The sequence below is a fragment of the Dipodomys spectabilis genome, unplaced genomic scaffold (assembly GCF_019054845.1).
Source record: "Dipodomys spectabilis isolate Male_0828 unplaced genomic scaffold, ASM1905484v1 ptg000098l, whole genome shotgun sequence".
NCBI classification, from domain to species: domain Eukaryota; kingdom Metazoa; phylum Chordata; class Mammalia; order Rodentia; family Heteromyidae; genus Dipodomys; species Dipodomys spectabilis.
The window spans coordinates 8386643-8409262 of NW_024870775.1; the positions used below are offsets into that span (position 1 = coordinate 8386643).

Here is a 22620-nt window from a genome sequence, read left to right on the forward strand (position 1 = left end):
GTCCCACAGCTTTATAAAGAATAGGAAAGGTATAGGCCTCAAAATAACAATTACAGACTTTTTTTTTTTTTTTGGGGGGGGGGGTCAGTTGTGGAGCTTGAACTCTGGGCCTGGGTGCTGTCCCTCAGCTCTTCAGCTCAAGGCTAGTGCTCTACCACTTGAGCCATAGCGCCACTTCCGGTCTTCTGGTGGTTTATTGGAGATAAGAGTCTCATGGACTTTCCTGCCTGGGCTGGCTTTGAACCCTGATCCTCAAGATCTCAGCCTTCTTAGTAGCTAGGATTATAGGCATGAGCCACCAGCACCTGGCTAGATTATATATACTTTTAAAATAATAAAGACTTGAAGGAAGCCAGGCACTGGAGTCTCACACCTGTAATCCTAGCTACTCAGGAGGCTGAGATCTAAGGATCATGGTTCAATGCCATTCCGGGCAGGAAAAGTCCGTGAGACTCTTTTGTCAGTCTTAGAGCTTGAACTCTGGTCCTGGGTGCTGTCCCAGTCTCAAGTGGCACCCAGCCCTTGAGACCCTTATCTCCGATTAACCACCAGAAGATCAGAAGTGGCACTGTGGCTCAAGTGGTAGAGCACTATCCTTGAGTTGAAGAGCTCAGGGACAATTCCCAGGCCCAGAGTTCAAGTCCCAAGATTGACAAAAAAAAAAAAAAAGACTTGAAGGAAAAATTGGCTGGAGTTTTCCTGGCAGTGATTTACTTACTAAAACAGATTGTGCAGCGCCTCAGAACAGCTAAGACCATACTCTTCACAGACAGAGTCACTAGGGGGCAGCTGAATGAAAGGAATGAGGCTTTGCAGCTGAAAAAGACAAGAGTCGCAATTATTTCCTACTTAAGTGCAAACACACCAAACCTCAGAAAAGATGATAAACCAAGTTTTCTTTCCCAGTTAAGCTTCTCCCATTTAAAACTAAAGAAACTCAAAAGAATCTTAGTAAATACTTTATAGTACTATGATGACACCAATTTTTTAAAGAAATTCAATTTTTTAAATATAATGTTATTATTTTTATGTGGTACTGAGGAATCGAACTCAGGGCCTCATGCATGCCAGGCAAGCACTCTACCATTAAGCTACATTCCCAGACCTGATGACACCAACTTTTTTTTTTTTTAATTTTTATTTATTTTTTTGTCGATTGTGGGGCCTGAACTCTGGTCCTGGGCACTGTCCCTCAGCTCTTTAGCTAAAGGATAGTACTCTACCACTTGAGCCACAGCGTCACTTCAGCTTTTTCTGCTTAGGTGGTGCTGAGGAATTGAACCCAAGGCCTCATGCATGCATGGCAAGCACTGAGCCACCTTCCCAGCCCGATGACACCAATTTTTATGACCAAGACTTGAACTCCTCTTTATTAAAAATCAACTCTGAGAGGCTAGGAAGGTGGCTCAGTGGTAGAGTGCTTGCCTTGCATGCATGAGGCCCTGGGTTTGAATCCTCAGCACCACATAAGCAGAAAAAGCCAGAAGTGGTGCTGTGGCTCAAGTGGTAGAGCGTTAGCCTTGAACTGAAGATCTGAGGAATAGCGCCCAGGCCCAGAGTTCAGGCCCTACAACCAGAAAAAAAAAAAAAATCAACTCTGAGAGCTGGGAATGTGGTTTAGTGGTAGAGTGCTTGCCTGGCATGCATGAAGCCCTGAGTTCAACTCCTCAGTACCATAAAATAGAAAAAGCTGGAAGTGGCTCTGTGGTTATAACAGAATGCTAGCTTTGAGGGAAAGATGCTCAGGGACAGTGCCCAGGCCCTGAGTTCACACCCCAGGACTGGCACCAAAAAAAAAGAAAAACATTAACTCTGAGTGAGGAGGATCAAGATGGTTGAATATTGTCAAAATAGATTTGCAACAATGAAAATGGAAGAAGGCAGGGCTGGGGATGTGGCTTAGTGATAGAGTGCTTTCCTAGCATGCATGAGCCCTAAGTTCAATTCCTCAGTACCACATAAACACTAAAAGACAGAAGTGGTGTTGTGGCTCAAGTGGTAAAGTGCTAGCCTTGAGCAAAAGAAAGCTCACGGACAGCACCTAGGCCCTGAGTCTAAGCCCCAGGACTAGAAAAAAAAAAAGAAAGAAAAAAAAGAAAAACAAAATGGAAGAAGGAAATCTTTTGGTATTTTTGGAGGGAAAAGAGGCAGGGAATGTGATAAAGGGGATGAAGTTGATTGGAATTCAATGTAAATGTGTGGATCTGTAAAGATAAAAGTATCCCTCCCCCCCCCCCCCATAACTAACATAAGCCAATTAAAAAAATATTAAATGACACAACAAATAAATCCTACAAACAGTAAAAAATACATAATAAGCCAGGTATTGGTGGCTCACGCCTGTAATCCTAGCTACTCAGATGGCTGAGATCTGAGGATCACGGCTCAAAGCCAGCCCGGGCAGGAAAATCCATGAGACTCTTATCTCCAATAAACCACCAGAAAACTGGAAGTGGCTCTGTGGCTAAAGTGGTAGAGCACTAGCCTTGAGCTGAAGAGCTGAGGGACAGTGCCCAGGCCCAGAGTTCAAGCCCTACAACCAATAACAACAATATATATATATATATATATATATATATATATATATATACACATATATATGTATATTATATATCATACTTATATATATATAATATATATATATATTATATATATAAGTATGATATATAATATACATTATATGTGATATGCATTATAAATGTATAGTTTTATATATATATATAAAATAATTCTGACTATGACACTTTGTTTAGTAAGGGAGAGAATGAAGAATGCAATGTTCCAGTCTGTAGAAGAATGAAATTTAAGATTTTTAAACATTAACTTTTCTGATAAAGCCAAAATTCAGTTCTTGTCAGGAGCTGGTAGCTCATATCTATAATCTTAGCTATTCAGGAGCCTGAGATCTGAGGATTGAGGATCTGAGGATTGAGCCAGATCAGGGTAAAAAAGGCTGTGCGATTCTTACCACCCACTAAACAGCAAAAAGCCAGAAGCAGAGCTGTGGAAGCTCAAGTGACAGAGCACCAGCCTGAGTGAATAAAGCTCAAAGGCAGTAGTACCAAGAGCTCAAGCTCCAGGACCAGCACAAAAGAAAAAAAGAAGAAAAAACATTTCTTAGATTTTATTCTCATCAGAAAGAACAATGAACCTGCCATAGCCACTATATCAACATATCAATAAGATGTTTTTAATAGCCACCATTACCTGCTTCTGCCCGAACACAGAGCCAATATTCTCTTTGACACTGGAGCCTCCATTAGTGCAAACCACAGGCTGCCGTTTTCCTTGTCCAAGCTGATTGGTACAACTTACTCGGACACCTGCTGAAATGATACAGTATGCCTGTAACACCTGGACCATTTTGGCATACTCCTGTTTAAAAAAACCACAAACAGAAGACAACATTATTTTAATCTAACAGGAGTTACAACAGCCAATACCAAGCTCTCATATTATAAGCCAGATGCCAGTGGCTCATGTCTGTAATCCTCAGGACTCTGAGATCAGAGGATCACGGTTCAAAGCCTGCTCAGGCAGCAAAGTCCATGAGACTCTTACCTCCAATTAACCACAAAGAGCTGAAAATAGAGCTACAGCTCTAGTGGTAGAGAGCTAGCCTTGAGCAAAAAGAAACCGAGGAACGGCACCTTTGTCCTGAGTTCTAGCTCTAGGACTGACAAAAAAAAAATGTGATCATCTCAGGAATGAGGGCAAGAGTTTCTGACAGAAGGACCTAAAAAAAAAGCATTTCCTTAACAGCATGGTGGTACAGACTTGAAAGCCCACACACAGGCAGCTGAGGCAGGAGGATCCTGAGTTCAAGGACAGCCTGTGCTCTGAAGTGCAGTCTTAAACAAAGCAGAACAAAAAAGTGGGACTGAGAATGTGGCTTAGTGGTAGCGTGCTTGCCTCGCATGCATGAAGCCCTGGGGTTGATTCCTCAGTACCATTTAAACAGAAAAAAAGCCAGAAGTGGTGCTGTGGCTCAAGTGGTAGAGTGCTAGCCTTGAGCAAAAAGAAGCTCAGGGACAGTGCCCAGGCCTAGAGATCAAGCCCCAGGCCTGGCAAAAAAAAAGAAAGAAAAAGGTATATTCTACTTAACCATGTAATCCTTCTCCTAAAAAATTAAAAAAAAAAAAAAATAGATACGGTCTCACTATGTAACCCAGGCTGGCCTTGAACATGCGATTCTTCTATCTCATGCTGGGTTTATAGGTGTTCATCACACCCTCCCTTGGATGTTTTGTTCCTTATTTAAACACACACACACACACACACACACACACACACACACACACACCAAATGTATCTTTATAGAAAGGCCAGTACAACACACACACACCCACAACACACACACACCCACACACACACACACACACACACACACACACACACACACACACACACACACACACACACACACACACACACACACACACACACACCAAATGTATCTTTATAGAAAGGCCAGTACAACATAGCACAACAGCTCATAACACAAGGCTCTCTATGTCTTTGTTGAGAAAAAGCAAACAAACCCTATCTTTAAAAACTAAGGGAGAGGGCTGGGAAGGTGGCTCAGTGGTAGAGCGTTTGCCTTGCATGCCTGAGACCCTGGGTTCGATTCCTCAGCACCACATAAGCAAAAAGAAAAAAAGCCGGAAGTGGCGCTGTGGCTCAGGTGGTAGAGCGCTAGCCTTGGGTTGAAGAGCTGAGGGATAGTGCCCAGGCCCAGAGTTCAGGCCCCATGACTGGACCCAAAAAAAAAAAAACTAAGGGAGAAAGCGGCGCTGTGGCTCAAGTGGTAGAGCACTAGCCTTGAGCTGAAGAGCTGAGGGACAGCGCCCAGGACCAGAGTTGAAGCCCCATCGCCAAAAAAACCATCAACAACAATTAAAACAAAACAAAAAAAACAAAAACAAAAACTAAGTGTAAGGGCCAGGACTGGTGGCACATGTCTATAATCTTAGGAGGCAGAGATCAGAAGATTATGGCCAGAGGCCAGCTCTGATACCAGAGGCCAGCTCTGATAAAAAATGTAAGACCATATCTGAAACTAAAGCAAAGGAAAAAAAAAACCTAAGAATCGACTGAACAAGAATTGTTTTGGTTAATAAATCTTTTCTCATGTGCCTGACATGACTGGGATGTGACCATGCCATACCTTTTTAATATTCCTTTGGAATTCCTTATGGCGCACAGGGAGCGTATAGAACAAATGCTGCAGAGTGACTGTGGTCCCCTTGGGCCGTGGGTAGGGGTTTTTCTGGATAATTTTCCCATTGTGATCAAACACCAGTCGGGTCCCCACTTTTGAAGATGCGTGGCAGGTAGAAATAGTTACATCACTACAAGAGAAAGCTGAGTGAGGCCTATCTCATTAGAGACTCACAAGGACTTCACACAGAACACAAATGTTTCCTTTTTCTTTTCTCTAACAAGTCTCTTAAAAATGTGATGATTGGCTGGATGCCTGTGGCTCATACCTGTAATCCTAGCTACTCAGGAGGCTGAGATCTAAGGATCAGGGTTCAAAGCCAGCGCGGGCAGGGCAGGAAAGTCTGTGAGATTCTTATCTCCAATTAACCACCAGAAAACTGGAAGTGGCTCTGTGGTTCAAGTGGCAGAATACTAGTCTTGAGCTGAAGAGCTCAGGGACAGTGCCCAGGCCCAGAGTTCAAGTCCTGAGACTGACAAAAAAAAAAAAGTGATGATTGGGCGAGGTGCTAGTGGCTCACAACTATAATCCTAGCTACTCAGGAGGCTGAGATCCAAGGATAATGACAGTTTGAAGCCAACACAGGCAGGAAAGTCCCTGAAACTTATCTTCAATAAGCACCAAAAAAACTGGAAGTGGAGCTGTAGTTCAAGTGATAGAGCACTAGCGTTGAGCAAAACAGCTCAGGGGAACACTCAAGCCCAGTTCAAGCCCAGCATCAGTACAAAATAAGTGATGATCTTTTGAGACAACCAAGTTTTAAATGGGTGACAGTCGTGATAAATATCTATGGTTTGAGCTGGGAACCAGTGGCTCACGCCTATAATTGGAGACTCATCTCCAATAAACCACCAGAAAACTGGAAGTGGTGCTTTGGCTCAAGTGGTAAAGTGCTCGCCTTGAGCCAAAGAGCTGAGGGATCCAGAGTTCAAGCCCTATGACCAACCAAAAATAAATAAATAAATAAATAAATCTACAGTTTGGCAATTAAAAGCTCTGTAAATTCTGTGTTTTGATGCAAGCTTTGATTTCATTTTCTTTTTTTCTTTTTTTGTTGGTCGTGGGGCTTGAACTCTGGGCTTGGGTGCTGTCCCTCAGCTCTTCAGCTCAAGGCGCGCTTTACCATTTTAGCCACAATGCCACTTCTGGTATTCTGATGGTTTATTGGAGATAAGAGTCTCATGGACCTTCCTGCCCAGGCTGGCTTTGAACCGAGATCCTCAGATCTCAGCCTCCTGAGTAGCTAGGATTACAGGCATGAGCCACCGGCGCCCAGCTTTCATTTCCTTTTTATGTTACACTACAAAGGACCTCAAAAATTATTCACTCATGAAGATATCTTTCTCAGTTTTGTTACTAATGCTCTAGCAAAAAAATTTTAAAACATCTAAAAGATAGTACAATTTAAATGTGTTAGTAATTATAAAGACTTAGAATTCAAAGCTATAGGGGTTGGGAAGGTGGCTCAGTGGTAGAGCACTTGCCTTGCACGCATGAGGCCCTGGGTTCGATTCCTCAGAACCACATAAGCAAAAAGAAAAAAGCCAGAAGTGGCGCTGTGGCTCAAGTGGTAGAGCACTAGCCTTGAGCTGAAGAGCTGAGGGACAGTGCCCAGGCCCAGAGTTCAGGGTCCATGACTGACAAAAAAAAAAAAGAAAGAAAGAAAAAAAAAAAAGAATTCAAAGCTATATCAAATATGGGCCTTGGTGAAGATCTTCCTAAAAACTTAAAGATAAACTAACTGTAATCTAGAATTTGTCTGTGTTACTCATCTTGCTTTTTTTTGGACAGTGCTAGGAATCAAATTCAGGGCCTCACTCATATTTGGCAAGTTCTCTACCTGGGGCTATACCTCCTCTGCATTACTTCACAATTGAGGAATTTCTGCTTTACGACAGGTAACACATTCTTATAATACTATTTACTTCATTTTACTCATCTGTTCAAGGTATTTCTAGAAGTATATATCATGTAGATTGGCAGTAAGATAAATCAGAAGTTGGGAGATTTCAACAATATTGAATCTAATCAGACCCTGGAATTTTCAGAAGGTTTTTCAAAGGGGTTAATATAAATGGATAAAAATGACATATCACCTCAGTGCACAGAGTGAGCTCAAAGCTTCTCCCCGAAAGCCAAAAGTTTCAACCTGGGTGAGGTCAGCAAACTCTTGAATCTTAGAAGTATGATGTTTCAGAGCTGAAAAAGAGTGGAAAGTGAGGTCTGAAATGTGTCAAGAGGGGCAGCAATGAAGATGTGGTACCTACACAGCTTGTGTCTTTTTAGTCATTTTTGTGACTGAAGATTAAGACACTGCTACTTTTCAGTTATTTTTGTGATTGAAGACAAGACACTGCTACGAAAAATTCTCAGGCATTTGGCCCAATTATTTTATAATAGGATTAGAAAAGCTGGCCTTACCTAAGCCTTCAAAGTTTCCTTCCTCTACCCCACATCCGTTGTCTGAAACTTCAATGAGATCCACCCCATAATCTTTAAGCCTGAGATCTTAAGAGAAAAAAAAGAAAAAGAAAATTTACTTCTCAACGACTGACCCCTGCTCAAAGCTTTTGGATTGGCATTGTTATATAATATGAATTTAGAAATCATAACTATACCTTTTTTGGAGGGCAGGATTAGGATTGCAATTCAGGGCCTTGTGCTCCTTCAGCAGCAGGAGCCACATCTTCAGCAGCTTTTTTTTTCATTAGAATTTATGCCTGGGGCCAGCCTGGATCACAACCTTCCTAATGATGCTTTCAACATATCTGGGTTGACAGGCATATATATATACCATCATGCCCAGCTTTTATGGGTTGAGATGGAGGTGGAGGTCTCTCATGAAGCTTTTCCCCTGGGCTGGTGTTGGACATCTCTGTCCTCAAGTAGTTAATATTACAGGCTTGAGTCACTGCACCAAGCCCTATAATACTTTTAAGTAAACTGTTACCAGTCCATACATTTTATTTATTTGTCTGGTTATTTCTATTTGCAGTGACAGAGACTGAAGCCAGGGGCTCTGCATACTCTATGTAAATACTCTAATACCATAACATCCTCAATCCCGTTTTTTGCAAAATCCTTCTTAAGTTGGTTGGGTACTGGCTGCTCACGCCTGTAATCCTAGCTACTCATGAGGCTGAGATCCCAGATTCAAAGTTCAAAGCCATCCTGGGTGGGAAAGTTGGTGAGACTTATCTCCAATTAACTACCAGAAAACTGCAAGTGGAGCTGTGGCTCAAAGTGGTAGAGCACTAGCCTTCAGTGAAAAAGCGCAGGGACATTGCACAGGCCCTGAATTTAAGTCCCATAAGTCCCACAACGAATCAAAAAAAAAAAGTGGGGGAGAGGGGCTGGGAAGGTGGCTCAGTGGTAGAGCGCTTGCCTTGCATGCATGAGGCCCTGGGTTCCATTCCTCAGCACCACATAAGCAAAAAGAAAAAAGCTGGAAGTGGCGCTGTGGCTCAAGTGGTAGAGCGCTAGCCTTGAGCTGAAGAGCTGAGGGACAGCGCCTAGGCCTAGAGTTCAGGCCCCACGACCGGACCCAAAAAAAGTCTTTTTAAGTTACAAACACATATGTATATGTTTTTTTTTTCTTTTACAAAGATAATAGTTATTAAGAAGAACAGGCTAAAATCCAATGTCCTGGACCATATTTTACTAGCTTTATCACTTCAAAAAAGCAAATTTCTTCATCTGTATAATCAAGATGATAACTTTTTATTTGGCCAGTCGTGGGACCTGAACTCTGGGCCTGGGCACGGTCCCTCAGCTTTTCAGCTCAAGGCTAGCATTCTATCACTTAAGCCACAGGGCCACTTCCGGCTTTTTCTGCTGATGTGGTGCTGAGGAATCGAACCCAGGGCCTCAGGCATGCAAGGCAAGCACTCTACCACTGAGCCACCTTCCCAGCCCCAAGATGGTAACTCTTAATTCAGTTGCTCTGCATATTAAAAGAGATATGTGATATACAATTCTACTTAGCATATAGCAGGAACACTGTAGAAATGAACTGCTAGTATTCTTGCCATCAAGTTAAGTTCTAGACACTCAGTATTTGTTACCATTAAGATAAACCAGTACTTGATTGTTTTAGGCAGTAACAAATTTTCTAAAATAAGCAGCATAATCTTATTTCTTATTACTCATGAAACTTACCAATACTAGTGGCACCAGCATCCACACTATTTTCAACCAACTCCTTTACAGCAGTGCTTAAACTTAGGACCACTTGCCCAGAACAAATCTGATGAACTGACTTCCCATCGATAGGTTTGATGGCCTTTGTGAGCTCTGTACTAAAGAAATCAATTACAAGACATGAGGCAAGCGTTCAAACAAAGCAAGTGATGGATTTTCATAACAATTTTAACTGTGGGAAACAAATTAGTTGTTATTAGTTAATTGCTTTTATTGTTATCTGCACACAAATGTACGTGTTGCATGCACTACAATCTTTAAAAATGTCAAAAAAAATAGGAGGTTGGAGGTGTAACTCAGTTGGTAGAGCACTAGCTAAGAAGCAAAAGTGGTAGGTACTGAGTTCAAGTTCTGGTCTCACCCCCCCCCCCCCCCCCCAAAAAAAAAAGGTTAAAAAAAAACCCTTCTAGGGCTGGGAAGGTGGCTCAGTGGTAGAGTGCTTGCCTTGCATGCCTGAGGCCCTGGGTTCGATCCTCAGCACCACATAAACAGAAAAAGCTGGAAGTGGCGCTGTGGCTCAAGTGGTAGAGTGCTCGCCTTGAGCTGAAGAGCTGAGGGACAGCGCCTAGGCCCAGAGTTCAGGTCCACGACTGGCAAAAAAAAAAAACAAAAAACCCTTCTGAATAGAATCAAATAAGTACTTAAAATCCAATTATACATGAGCATACATGAAGGAGTATGTATATATGCTGCCTCTCTCAAGCAAAAATATAATTTCTTTTTGGAGGTAGGGCAGGCAGGAAAGGGAAGTTTGAGACAGGTTCTCACTGTGGTCCAAGATGGTCTAGAACTGGGGATCATTCTGCCTCAGCCTCCCAAATGGCTTGGCTTATAAGTATGCACCAGCATGCACCTCCATCTTCATATTTTACAACATTGTCTGCTTTCTTGAAAGTAAAGTACTATTCTCTATATAACTTGAAAAGCTAGGAGTATAGTAGGAAACAGTGTTTGCCCTAAAATCTTCTCAGAAACTGGGTACCAACTGTAAAAGAACTATTACTCCCACAGTTGCCATTGAAATCCTGATTGCCCACTGCTGCCTTGGCAAAAGCCCCAAAATTGTTATGTTTTTAATTAGTCTCATTATGTATCCCAGACTGGCCTGGACTTGTGATCCTCCTGGCCTGTCTCCCAACTGCTGGGAGTACAGGCATAAACCACCACACCCAGTTGATCCAAGTTTTACAGCAATTTTGCTCAAAATCCATCCTCTGTGCTACCCCTAGTAATTTTTTTTGGGGGGGGGGTTGGGGGTCCCTGGTCCTAAGGTTTGAACTCAAGGCCTGTACACTGTCCCTGAACTTTTGCTCAATGCTAGCTAGCACACTACTATTTGAGCCATGGTCCCACTTCCAGCTTTTTCTGAGTATTTTATTGGAGATAAGAATCTCAGAGACTTTTCTTGCTCTGGCTGGCTTCCATCTGTCATCCTCAGATCTTAGCCTCTTGAGTAGCAGGATTATAGGCATGAGAAACCAGTGGCCCAGTTTGACTTGTGATATTTATTTATTTATTTATTGTCCCTTGTGGGACTTGAACTCTGCCCTGGGTGCTGACTCTCAGCTCTTTAGCTCAAGGTTGGCGCTCAACACTTGAGCCAAAGCGCCACTTCCGGTTTCCTGGTGGTTAATTGGAGTTAAGAGTGTCATGGACTTTCCTGCCTGGGCTGGCTTTGAACCGAGATCCTCAGATCTCAGCCTCCTTAGTAGCTAGGTTTACAGGCGTGAGCCACCAGCACCTGGTGATTGTGGTTTTTTGGTTGTTGTTTTTTTTTTTAATCTAGTCAAATATTTTTTAGGCTTAAAAATGGATGAGTGGGGGGCTGGAAAGGTGGCTCAGTGGTAGAGCGCTTGCCTTCCATGCATGAGGCTCTGGGTTTGATTCCTCAGTACCACATAAGCAAAAAGAAAAAAAGCCGGAAGTGGCACTGTGGCTCAAGTGGTAGAGCTCTAGCCTTGAGCTGAAGAGCTGAGGGACAGCACCCAGGTCCAGAGTTCAGGCCCCATGACCAGAACCACCCCCCCAAAAAAAAAGGACGAGTGGGGGGCTGGGAAGGTGGCTCAGTGGTAGAGTGCTTGCCTTGCATGCATGAGGCCCAGGGTTCGATTCCTCAGCACCACATAAGCAGAAAAAGCCAGAAGTGGTGCTGTGGCTCAAGTGGTAGAGCGCTATCCTTGAACTGAAGAACTGAGAGACAGCGCCCAGGCCCAGAGTTCAGGGCCCACAACCGAGAAAAAAAAAAGGATGAGTATTCCATTGTCTATTAGCTTAAAATTTGATTTGCATTTGGCAGGGACCCAGGGCTTCCCTGGGAGAGAGATCTCTGGGTATTCACCAAGTAGCAGATCTTTCATTTCCAATGAAATAAAAGAATGAAAGCAACCACTTTACGCTTCATTTTACAAGTCAAGCAATCTCAATTGTTGGTCTACAGATGACTTCGCACGAAATGGAAACTCCCTCTCACCCTACAAATTAATCTAGCAGTTTGTGATGCTTATGTTGAATAGAGGAGGTGGGGGCGGGTATTTAAATATTGACAGAGAATTTACAGCTACGTCTTTTGACATTGAACACAATGGGAGAGCAGGCCGCAGATCGCCGCTGGATTTCGTTGTAGCTTGCCAGGCATAAATCACATACAGGAAAAAAACACCTGCAACCCAGAAAAAGTAGCGTGCCCTGGTCAGTCCCCGGCCGGTACTCTCAATTAAAGAGGCAGGCGCCAAATAAAAGGGAAAGGAAAGGAAGTCAATCCGTCTACAGGGATTTCATGCAAGACCTCACAGGGCAGCCGGCCCGGGTGGGACGAACCCTGAACTCCTAGGCGCCGACTTTCCCGCTCTGGCCAGGCACCGGGACAGGACATCCACCTCGTCCCGCCTCCTTCCCCGAACGGGGCCCGGGGCGCTAAGGACGCGACTCAGGCCCCGTGTGCTGCGGGTTCGCCACGCGCCTCGGCCACTTCCGACCCTTTTCTAGGGAGATGGAACGTCGTGGAACCCAGAAAGGACACTCCGACATAGTCGGGCTCACCTCGATCCCGCGGCAAGCTCCATGGACTCCGAGCGACTCCGGGAGACCGCGGGGGTTCTTCCGGCCGCCGCTTCCACAAGGGCTGGCTCTCATGAGAGCTGATTGGCTGGTTTTGACATAGATCGCCACCCCCTTCCGGGCGGGACAGCAAATGGTTCCCAGGTTTCCTTCTCGCTGATTGGTAATATTAAAGGTCGAGCATGTGTCGTCATACAGGCTGGACCAATTAGAGCGCACAGACTGCATTTTTTTTTTTCTTTTCGTTACGCCAGCAGCTAAGTCCGAAACACGGTAGCAGCTGTGCGTGGCGTCCTCTGACGGTTTGTGAGCGTTCGTGTCCCTCGCCCACCTTCCTTCTTTGGTCCCCGCGATGCCGATGTACCAGGTAAAACCCTATCACGGGGGCGGCGCACCTCTGCGTGTAGAGCTTCCAACCTGCATGTACCGGCTCCCCAACGTGCACGGCAGGACTGGCAACCCCGCGACCCACGCGGGCCACGTGCAGGTAGGAGTGTGCGGCTCCCACCCAGTGCGCAGGCGCCGAAGTCTGGCCTGGCTGTGCCCCGCCCCCCACCTGCCTAGTGCGCAGGCGCTGCAGCCCTGGCTGGGCCGTGCCCCGCTCTCCCCCTGCCCCCAGCTGCCCAGTGCGCAGGCGCCGCGGTAGACTTGGCCCTGGTTTTCCTGGCTTGGGCGGGCGTGGTTCCACCTGGCTTGTATGAGTCTTATCCTTGACCAGGCTGCCAGGGATACCTTAAGAGATCTGCCCATCTTTTCTTTCCTTTTTTTTTTTTTTTTTGGCACGTGACTGCTTAAGCTTTTATACAGAGAAATTGTACCCCATAGAAGAGTAATGCATAAATGGCTCATTTTTGAGGAATTTACAGAGCCAACAATCTAAGGGTCGCCACCTCCCAGGTTAACTGGTGACATTGCCAGCACTGCCGCCCCTCCCACTTACAACTTTTTCTCCAAAGGCCCTGTTCTATAGTCTACTATATCTATGTGGTTTTTGGGCACATGACTTTTGAGTCATTGATTGCAACTATAAAGTAGTCATATTCTTTGCAGTATGCTATTCTACTCCTTCTTGATGTTCATGGGCACTGCACTCTTTTCCATTTTTCTGCTGTTATGAATAATTCTGTAGTGAATCCTCCCCAAGCCCTCTTCTCCCAACTGAGGTTTGATCTCAGGGTCATACTTGCTGTGCTGACACTATTATTTTTATCAGTCCTTCAGCCTTGCCTTTTTGTTGTTAATTGGAGATTGAGTCTCCAATTGGGGATTGAACTCAGGGTGTTGCCTCCAGTCCTTTGTTTAAGTCTTTTTTTTTTCTTTTTCTTTTTTCTCTTCTTTTTTTCTTTTTTGGGTCCAGTCATGGGGCCTGAACTCTGGGCCTGGGCGCTGTCCCTCAGCTCTTCAGCTCAAGGCTAGCGCTCTACCACTTGAGTCACAGTGCCACTTCCAGCTTTTTTTTTTTTTGCTTATGTGGTGCTGAGGAATCGAACCCAGGGCCTTATGCATGCAAGACAAGCACTCTACCACTGAGCCACCTTCCCAACCCCTTTGTTTAAGTCTTAATATTGATTTACTTATACTCAACTAACTGAGGAGAATAATTCCTGGCACTTGTCATCCTGCAAACAGAATTTTCCCAACTCTTTTTTTTTTTTTTGTCCAGCATTTCGGCTTGAACTCAGCCTGGGAGCTTTTTCACTCAACCCCAGCTCTTTCCTACTTAAGCCACAGCTCTACTTCTAGCTTTTTGGTCATTAATTGGAGATGAGACTCTCATAGACTTTCCTGCCAGGGCTGGCTTTGAACTGCAGTCCTCAGATCTCAGCTTCCTGAATAGCTAGGATTACAGGTGTAATAATAATTATTCCTTTTCATATTTCCCGGCTATTTTGATAACTTCTTTTCTAAGTATTTACTTCTTAAGTCTTTCATTTATCACTTGCAAACACATACATGAGGTTTCCAGAAGGAAACATTCTAAACCTTCTAACAGGAAATGGGAGGACATATGTTCTCTGTGATTACATCTTTCACTTTGTCCTACTGCCTTTCTTTCCCTTTGGATTGGAAGCGAGTGAGGTTAGTTTGAAACCCAGATGTTCACAAGTTGTCTCATCACAGAGCTAAGACAAATGACAACTGTGGATCAGTGGTCCTTCACTACCATGGAGACATACATGGTCCAGTGCCCCTGTATGTCAGTCCCAGTGAACCAAAAAGAAAACCCAGAGTAGAGAAGGCATCTCTTTAACAGAGACCACATTTTTTGTTTTTTGGGTTTTTGTTTTTTTGGTTTTTTTTTGCTTGTGAGGCTTCAACTCTGGGCTTGGGCATTGTCACATGAACTCTTCAGCTCAAGGTGAGCACTCTACCACTTGAGCCACAGAGCTACTTCTGGTTTTCTGGTGGTTAATTGGAGATAAGATTCTTACAGACTTTCCAGACAATGCTGGCTTTGGACCTCGATCCTCAGATCTCAGCCTCCTGAGTAGCTAGGATTACAGGAGTGAGCTACCAGTTCCTGGCGGGATCAAGTTTTGTTTGAAGTCTTGCTTCCTCTGAGATTTTGACTGTGGATTTTTTTTAGTGGCCTAGAGTCATGCCACCATATCTTTTTGCTTTATTTTGTTTTTCAAATGAGGGCAGGTTGGGCTGGGAAGGTGGCTCTAGCCTTGCATGCATGAGGCCCTTGGTTTGATTCCTCAGCACCACATAAGCAGAAAAATCTGGAAGTGGCTCTGTGGCTCAAGAGGTAGAGCACTAGTCTTGAGCTGAAGAGCTGAGGGACAGTGCCCAGGCCCAGAGTTCAAGCCCCACGACTGACAAAAAAAATGAGAGCAGGTCTCATGTTTGCCCAGGGATGACCTCTGATTTCAATCCTCCCAGCTCCACTTCCCAAGCCACTGGGATTACAAGCGTACTTTATCATACCAGTCTTGATCTGTGAACTTCTGACTTAGAAGACACCCAGTACTGCTGTTCTAGCAGATGCTAATGGTATAAGTGGACAGATAATTAGAAATCAAGTGTGTCATCATCCAGGGCACATGAGAGCAATACAAATTGTATTCTTGGTTGCTTACTGTGCACCAGACACTGGGCTTAGCAGGAAGGACCCAGACTCCGTGCCAAGAGGATCTAAGTGTTCTGTCTTCATGGAATCAGCTAGGAAAAGTCCTAGCTGATCTAAGGTAAAAGTGTACACTAAGCTGCCTTAAAAAGTTTCAGGGATTTGCTCACTTACCAAGGGACCTGCATGCAAACTAGAGGAGACTTCTTTTATAAACTCTGAGTTCCCTTTTTCTTGTCTGTATCAATTCTTCTTACATTCTCAATAACTCTCTCCCACCTTTTTTCTACTCATTTAAGCAAAATATTTTTTTTGGGGGGGGGGGGGCGATCTGGTCGTGGGGCCTGAACTCTGGGCCTGGGCGCTGTCCCTCAGCTCTTCAGCTCAAGGCTAGTGCTCTACCACTTGAGCCACAACGCCACATCCAGCTTTTTTCTTTTTGCTTATGTGGTGCTGAGGAATCGAACGCAGGGCCTCATGCACTCAAGACAAGCGCTCTACCACTGAGCCACCTTCCCAGCCCCTTAAGCAAAATATTTTAATTGACCTATGATTAATATGAAGGGTGCCTGGCATAGTGGGAGGATGAAACAAGAGGACCACTGGAGCCTAAGAGTTCACAGCCAGCCTAGGAACCTATCTTTTAAAATTAAAAAGGGATAAAGTGCTGTGGCTCACTCCTATAATCCTAGCTAGCTACTCAGTAGGCTGAGATCTGAGGTTCTCAGTTTGTAGCCAGCCTGAGCACATAAATGTCTGAGAGAAGCCAGGCACTGGTGGTTCATGCCTGTAATCCTAATGCTGAGGATCACAGTTCAAAGCCAGCCTGGGCAGGAAAGTCCATGAGACTCTTATCTCCAATAAACCACCAGAAAACTGGAAGTGGAGCTGTGGCTCAAGTGGTAGAGTGCTCACCTTGAGCTGAAGAGCTGAGGGACAATGCCCAGGCCCAGAGTTCAAGTTCAAGCCCCATGACCGACACCATCTCCCCCCCCCCCCCCCCCCCCCCGCCAAAAAAGAAAGTGTCTGAGAGAATCTTTTTTTTTTTTTTTTTTTTTTTTTTTTTTTTAAATTTTTGGGTCCAGTTGTGGAGCCTGAACTGTGGGCCTGGGCGCTGTCCCTCAGCTTTCAGCTCAAGGCTAGCGCGCTCTACCACTTGAGCCACAGCGCCACTTCCGGCTTTTTTCTTTTTGCTTATGTGGTGCTTGGGAATCGAACCCAGGGCTTCATGCATGCAAGGCAAGCACTCTACCACTGAGCCACCTTCCCAGCCCATGTCTGAGAGAATCTTATCTCAAGTTAATTAGCAAAGGCTAGAAGTAAAAACATGGCTCATGTGGTAGAGCATCATCCATGACAGGTGCTGATTCTAGCATTTGGGAGGCTGAGGCAGGTCGGTCTCAAGTCCAGTCTGGGTGTCTGTCTGTCTGTCTGTCTGTCAGTCAGTCAGTCTGTCTCTCTCTGTCTCTCTCTCTCTGACCCACACCCACATGCACAAAGAAGTAAAGAATAATTTATGATTTGTGTTCATTTTCCATCATTCTCTGTTCTTCCACTAAATCACCTGCAATAACACTTAAGTCACCAATGGGCTTCCTTGTAGGACCTGTTGGATGGGGAAAATGGAGATGATTCTCCATGGCTTTTAAAGCATGGGAGCTGAGTGGATGCCTGTAACAAAATTAGACACATGGCGGTCACCTGTAGGCCAGCCTCCTGAGGTGGGAAGCAATGACTGCTCGCATAGTGGTCTCTTTTTTTGTTGTTGTTGGTCATGGGGCTTGAACTCTGGGCCTGGGCACTGTCCCACAGCTCTTCAGCTCAAGGCTAGCACTCTACCACTTGAGCCACAGTGTCACTTCTAGCTTTTTCTGTATGTGGTGGTGAGGAATTGAACCCAGGGCCTCCTACATGGGAGGCAAACACTCTACCACTGAGCCACCTTCCCAGCCCTACATACTGGTCTCTTTAGGAAACGTCTGACCCATCTCTGCAAGCACTCGAGTCCCGCCAAGATGATATTTTGAAGCGGCTGTATGAGCTGAAGGCAGCAGTCGATGGCCTCTCCAAAATGATTCATACCCCAGATGCGGACATCGACGTAACTAACATCCTGCCAGCAGATGAGTCCCCAGCGGTGAGCACCAGTGCTCTGGACTTGAACTCAGTGCTTGGGAAGGTACGCTCATTTTGAAAGGTGGGAGATGTGCTCCCATGTTACTGTCAAGAATGTTGTGCCCGTGTGATTTTTGCCTTGGTCTTGTAGATTTTAAAGGTGGAGCAAAGAGTGTGTTTTTGTTTTGTGCTGGTTCTGGGGCTTGAACTCAGAGCCTAAGTGCTGAATTGGGCTCTACCACTTGAGCCACAGCTCCATTTCTGGCTTTTTGGTAGTTAATTGTTGATAAGAGTCTCACAGACATTCCTGACCAACCTGGCTTTCAACCACGATCCTCAGATCCCAGCCTCCTGAGTAGCTAGGAATACAGGCTTGAGCCAGCAGTGCCCAGCTAAGCCAAGACTTTTTTAAAAAAAGGTCTCTTCATTGAAACACCTTGAATACAAATTGGTATGGAAACTATCCAGCCAGCTCTTAGACTTAATAGCTGGAATAAATGTCTGTTTTTTTTTTTTCTAAATAGTTTCCATGAGGTAGAGCAGACAAATAGGTGTCATCTCTAAGCTGTGTGATGGACTTGACAGTGAATTCTTTTTTTTTTTTTGCCAGTCCTGGGTCTCAAACTCAGAGCCTGGGCACTGTCCCTGAGCTTCTTTTGCTCAAGACCACATAAACCACATAAACCACAGTGCCACTTCCGGCTTTTTCTGTTTATGTGGTACTAAGGAATTAAACCCATGGTTCATGCATGCAAGGCAAGTACTGTACCATTAAGCCACATTGCCAGCCCACTCTACTTGCTTCTTATGTGGCTCAGTGACAGAATAAGCTATCTGCCTTCCCAGGAGTGGAGTTTTCCCAGCTGTAAAATGGAATCATAGCAGCTCCTTCTAATGGAAGAACCATGATTCAGTGACATGACCCTGGTTAAGTCTACAGTAGCACTTGAGACACCTGTGTTCTTGTTATTTTGTGCCTGTACTGGGACTTGAATGCAGGACCTGGGTGCTATCTCTGAGCTTTCATGCTGAAGGCTAGGAGTCTCACAGACTTTCCTGCCCAGGCTGGCTTCGAACTGTGATCCTCACATCTCAGCCTCCTGAGTAGCTAGGATTATAGGTGTGAGCCACAGCACCCAACTATATCTGTGCCCTTGTTGGCTCCATTGTTCTGGTCTCTCCCTCAGGATTATGGGGCATTGAAGGACATCGTGATCAATGCAAACCCTGCCTCCCCTCCCCTCTCCCTGCTGGTGCTGCACAGGCTGCTGTGTGAGCACTACCGGGTCCTGTCCACCGTGCACACACACTCATCAGTCAAGAGCGTCCCTGAAAATCTTCTCAAGTGCTTTGGGGAACAGACCAGAAAACAGCCCCGTCATGAGTACCAGCTGGGCTTCACTTTAATTTGGAAGAATGGTATGTACAGAGGCCTGCACAACTAGACAGAAAGGCAAGGGACAGGATGTTCTATGGCAGACAGGTTCCAGGTGTTTGCCCACAGGTCCAGTTCTCTAAGGCTCAAAAGCTTGTGGTTGGTGGTCCCAGGACAGCAAGCTACCCTTGTTCTGGGAGGTTATGGTGGAAAGGGTCTCAGCGAAAAGTTACAGGAAGAATTCTGAGCCTTGCAGGAAAGGATCCTGTCCAGGCACAGCAGCAGGAGTGGCTCTTAGCCATTCCAAAACTGGTTCCAAGACTACAGGCGTTATCCTTTTATTGTGGTTCATGGGGCTTGACTCAGGGCCTGGGCACTCTCTCTGAGCTTTTCTGTTTGATTAGTGCTCCACCACTTTGAGCCACAGCACCACTTCTAAGTTTTCTGGTGGTTAATTGAAGATAAATCTCATATACTTTTCTGCCTGGACCAACTTTGAACCACAATCCTCAGATCTCAGCCTCTTGAGTAGCTAGGATTATAGGTGTGAGCCACCAGCATCCAGCTGTGTTCTTTTCATAGTGACTCCTTAACTGGCCACACATAAGGAGAGCACAGGAGGGGAGAGGGCCCAGCCTGAGTGATGGAATGCCTGGTGACTACTTTATGGTTTTGGGTGTTTTTTGTGCCAGCCCTGAGGGTTCAACTTGAGGTCTGGGAGCTGTCCCTGAGCTTTTTTGCTCAAGGCTGGTACTCTACCACTTGAGCCATAGCTCCACTTCTGGCTTTTTGGTGATGAACTGGGAGATGACTCTTACAGACTTCTTTGCCTAGGCTGGCTTTGAACCACCATCCTCAGACCTTAGCCTCTTAAGTAGCTAGGATTATAGGCATGAGCCACCAGCTCCCAGCTTCCGTGACTGTTTTGAACATCTAGTTTGCATTTAAACACTCAACCATTCAACCTCCTGAAGACAGATGAAAAAATGCAAGGTTCTTGGAAACACATTGCCTTGTCAGTTTGTGATTCCAGGGACGACTTCTGCAAGCACAGGTCCACACAGCATGTTTTTCCCTTTCAGTGCCCAAGACTCAGATGAAGTTCAGCGTCCAGACGATGTGCCCCATTGAAGGGGAAGGGAACATTGCAAGGTTCCTGTTTTCTCTGTTTGGTCAGAAGCACAACGCGGTGAACTTAACCCTCATAGATAGCTGGGTGGATATCGCGATGTTTCAGCTCAAAGAGGGAAGCAGCAAAGAAAAAGCAGCTGTTTTCCGCTCCATGAACTCTGCCCTGGGCAAGAGCCCGTGGCTGGTGGGGCAGGAGCTCACCGTGGCAGACGTGGTGCTATGGGCTGTGCTCCAGCAGACTGAAGGCTGCGGTGCTGCCCCCGCCAATGTGCAGCGATGGCTGCGCTCATGTGAGAACCTGGCCCCCTTCAGCACCACGCTGGCACTCCTCAAGTGATACCAGCAAGTGCTCCTGTTGAACAATGGTGCTCCTTCCGCCTGTGGTCAGGACAGGGACTTGGATTAAAACCAAGTGTTTTTATTTAGATCAATTATCACATTATCAATAAAAGCACCATATAATTTATGGGACTTGTTTTATTGAACTTCAGCAAAATGACAACACACACCATGACTTCCTCCCAACTATGTAGGGGGCACTTTCCAGGGATTCAAAAGTGGGTACACTGGGTTGCTGCCTCTGCTAGTGTTCCTATGGTGGGGAGTGCGTTGGGCGGGTGGGGAGGAGTAGCAATGTATAGGACTGTGGAAAAGGCAGGAAGGATGTCTGCTGCTCTGAAATCACTCCCAAGTTCATGGGCATGGTTGTGAATGGTACAGAATTGGAAGACACAAAAAGGCTGAATGTGGTACCCTGGGCTAAGAGGCTGAACTTTTGACTGGGTGCAATGGCTTATGCTTGTAATCCCAGCTACTTGGAGTTAGGGATCAGGAGCTCATAGTTCTCAACCAGCAAGAACAAAACATTAGCAAGACCATCTCAACCAATAGGCCTTACCTATGCAGGAGGTAGAAGTAGGGAGATCCAGTCCACAGCCAATCCAAGATAAAGGCAAGACCCTATCTGAAAAGTAAAGCTAAACGGGTGGATGCGAGGCCCCAGGTTATCTTAGAAGTGCACAGAGCAGCCAAAGTTTTTAAGTGATTGTTTCTGGAAAGGCTCTGACAGCAGCGTGAAAGGATTGGAAGCCTGGTAGCTGTCAGAATGGGGACCTGTTATGGGCTGTGACAGGGAGGAAGTATAATGGACTTGCATAGCAGAACCGTCTGGAGGGTTCTTCTTTTTTTTTTTTTTTTTTTTGGGTTGGGCCTGAACTCTGGACCTGGGCGCTGTCCCTCAGCTCTTTAGCTCAAGGCCAGTGTTCGACCACTTGAGCCACAGCGCCACTTCCGACTTTTTTCTTTTTGCTTATGTGGTGCTGAGGAATCGAACCCAGGGCCTGCAGGCATGCAAGGCAAGCGCTCTACCACTGAGCCACCTTCCCAGCCCCTCTGGAGGGTTCTTGACAGCAACAAGAATTAATGCTTGAGAGGAGAGAGGAGGACAGAAACAGGTACAATTTAGAGTAGTTGGTCATAAGGCTCCTTAAGGAAGAGACAGTTGGAGATACTTTTACATCTTTAATAAGTCTTATATAGGCTTGCTAAACACAATAATCATATCACTACCTCTGGGAAAGATTGAAAATATACATTCCAGTTGATTACTTTGAGTGTAAGTCCACTTTCAGATGACTGGTGTCACCTCATTAGAGGTGGCAGGGTCAGCTACATTGCCCAGGTCAGCCCCTGACCCCTTTGGACTGAGAAAGGAGGCTCAGCTGCTTCTTCAGTTCTTCGATTTCTTTCTCCTGCTCTATTATCTTCATCTGTAGAGTGAGATTCACCTGTGAAGAGAAAATTTTAAGCTCCACTAAAATAGTTACTTCTGCTGGATATGGTGGCTCACACCTGTAATCCTAGCTACTCAGGAGGCTGAGATCTGAGGATCATAGCTCAAAGCCAGCCCGAGCAGGAAAGTCCGTGAGACTCTTATCTCCAGGAAACCACCAGAAAGCTGGAACTGGCGCTGTGGCTCAAGCAATAGAGTGCTAGCCTTGAGCTGAAGAACTGAGGGTCAGCACCCAGGCCCAGAGTTCAAGCCCCATGACCAACAAAAAACAAAAAAAAGCTGTTTCCCAAATATACAGGTGGGCCTCACCTCACACTGGAAGCAGCTATAACACCTATCCTGTGCTGTGCTCCACAGCTCCCTGTGCACAGATGGGATGAGGAGGAGCCAACCATGCCTTCACTGTTACTGCACATTAGGTCACACATGGTGCTGCCAGGTCTTCCAGGGAGGGACCCAGGTGACTTTTTTACTTTTTGTTGTTTTGATGGTGCTGTGTTTTAAATCAAAGGTATTAAGCATGCTAGGCCTAATGAGCCATATGTCAGCCTATTTTTTTGGTTGGTTTTGTTTCTGTCACTGTCCCTGAGCTTTTTTGTTTGTTTGTTTTGGGTCCAGTCGTGGGGCCTGAACTTTGGGCCTGGGCGCTGTCCCTCAGC

The 22620-nt window shown here is 45.5% G+C and overlaps 3 protein-coding genes across 5 annotated transcripts in view; 1 reads left to right on the forward strand and 2 right to left on the reverse strand.

Moving 5' to 3' along the window:
- The window catches only part of Pms2 (PMS1 homolog 2, mismatch repair system component), a 28815-nt gene extending 16295 nt beyond the window's left edge, over positions 1-12520 (reverse strand). Inside the window, exons 1-7 of the mRNA XM_042686990.1 lie at positions 12461-12520; positions 9380-9519; positions 7643-7729; positions 7318-7420; positions 5168-5351; positions 3208-3375; positions 719-816 (exon numbers count right to left, since the gene is read on the reverse strand). Of these exons, the coding sequence (XP_042542924.1) occupies positions 719-816; positions 3208-3375; positions 5168-5351; positions 7318-7420; positions 7643-7729; positions 9380-9519; positions 12461-12483 (803 nt within the window). The 5' untranslated portion in view covers positions 12484-12520. The remainder of the gene's footprint in view (positions 1-718; positions 817-3207; positions 3376-5167; positions 5352-7317; positions 7421-7642; positions 7730-9379; positions 9520-12460) is intronic.
- Positions 12521-12715: 195 nt separating this feature from the next.
- Aimp2 (aminoacyl tRNA synthetase complex interacting multifunctional protein 2) lies at positions 12716-20635 on the forward strand. 2 transcript variants are annotated; one of them, XM_042686630.1, is made up of 4 exons: positions 12716-12965; positions 17521-17727; positions 18851-19082; positions 20121-20635. In XM_042686630.1, the coding sequence occupies exons 1-4, from the start codon at positions 12831-12833 to the stop codon at positions 20504-20506; spliced, it is 960 nt and encodes a 319-aa protein (XP_042542564.1). In that variant the 5' UTR covers positions 12716-12830; the 3' UTR covers positions 20507-20635. The 2 variants fall into 2 exon arrangements, with proteins under 2 accessions (XP_042542564.1, XP_042542565.1); XM_042686631.1 differs by having other exon boundaries at positions 12716-12845.
- The window catches only part of Eif2ak1 (eukaryotic translation initiation factor 2 alpha kinase 1), a 47594-nt gene continuing 39290 nt past the window's right edge, over positions 14317-22620 (reverse strand). Inside the window, exons 15-17 of one of the 2 annotated variants that reach the window (XM_042686628.1) lie at positions 21850-21956; positions 21801-21807; positions 14317-14327 (exon numbers count right to left, since the gene is read on the reverse strand). In XM_042686628.1, coding sequence (XP_042542562.1) covers positions 21852-21956 — 105 coding nt within the window. In that variant the 3' untranslated portion in view covers positions 14317-14327; positions 21801-21807; positions 21850-21851. Of the gene's footprint in view, positions 14328-21677; positions 21957-22620 lie in introns of those variants that run through there. The other variant, XM_042686629.1, reaches the window with a different exon arrangement.

Excerpts from the sequence above, each read along its gene's own strand:
- Aimp2 (XM_042686630.1), top strand. The coding sequence starts at position 12,831 with ATGCCGATGTACCAGGTAAAACCCTATCACGGGGGCGGCGCACCTCTG. Across the intron at positions 17,728-18,850 it reads TGAACTCAGTGCTTGGGAAG|GATTATGGGGCATTGAAGGA; the intron begins GTACGCTCATTT and ends TCTCTCCCTCAG. Across the intron at positions 19,083-20,120 it reads CACTTTAATTTGGAAGAATG|TGCCCAAGACTCAGATGAAG; the intron begins GTATGTACAGAG and ends TTTCCCTTTCAG.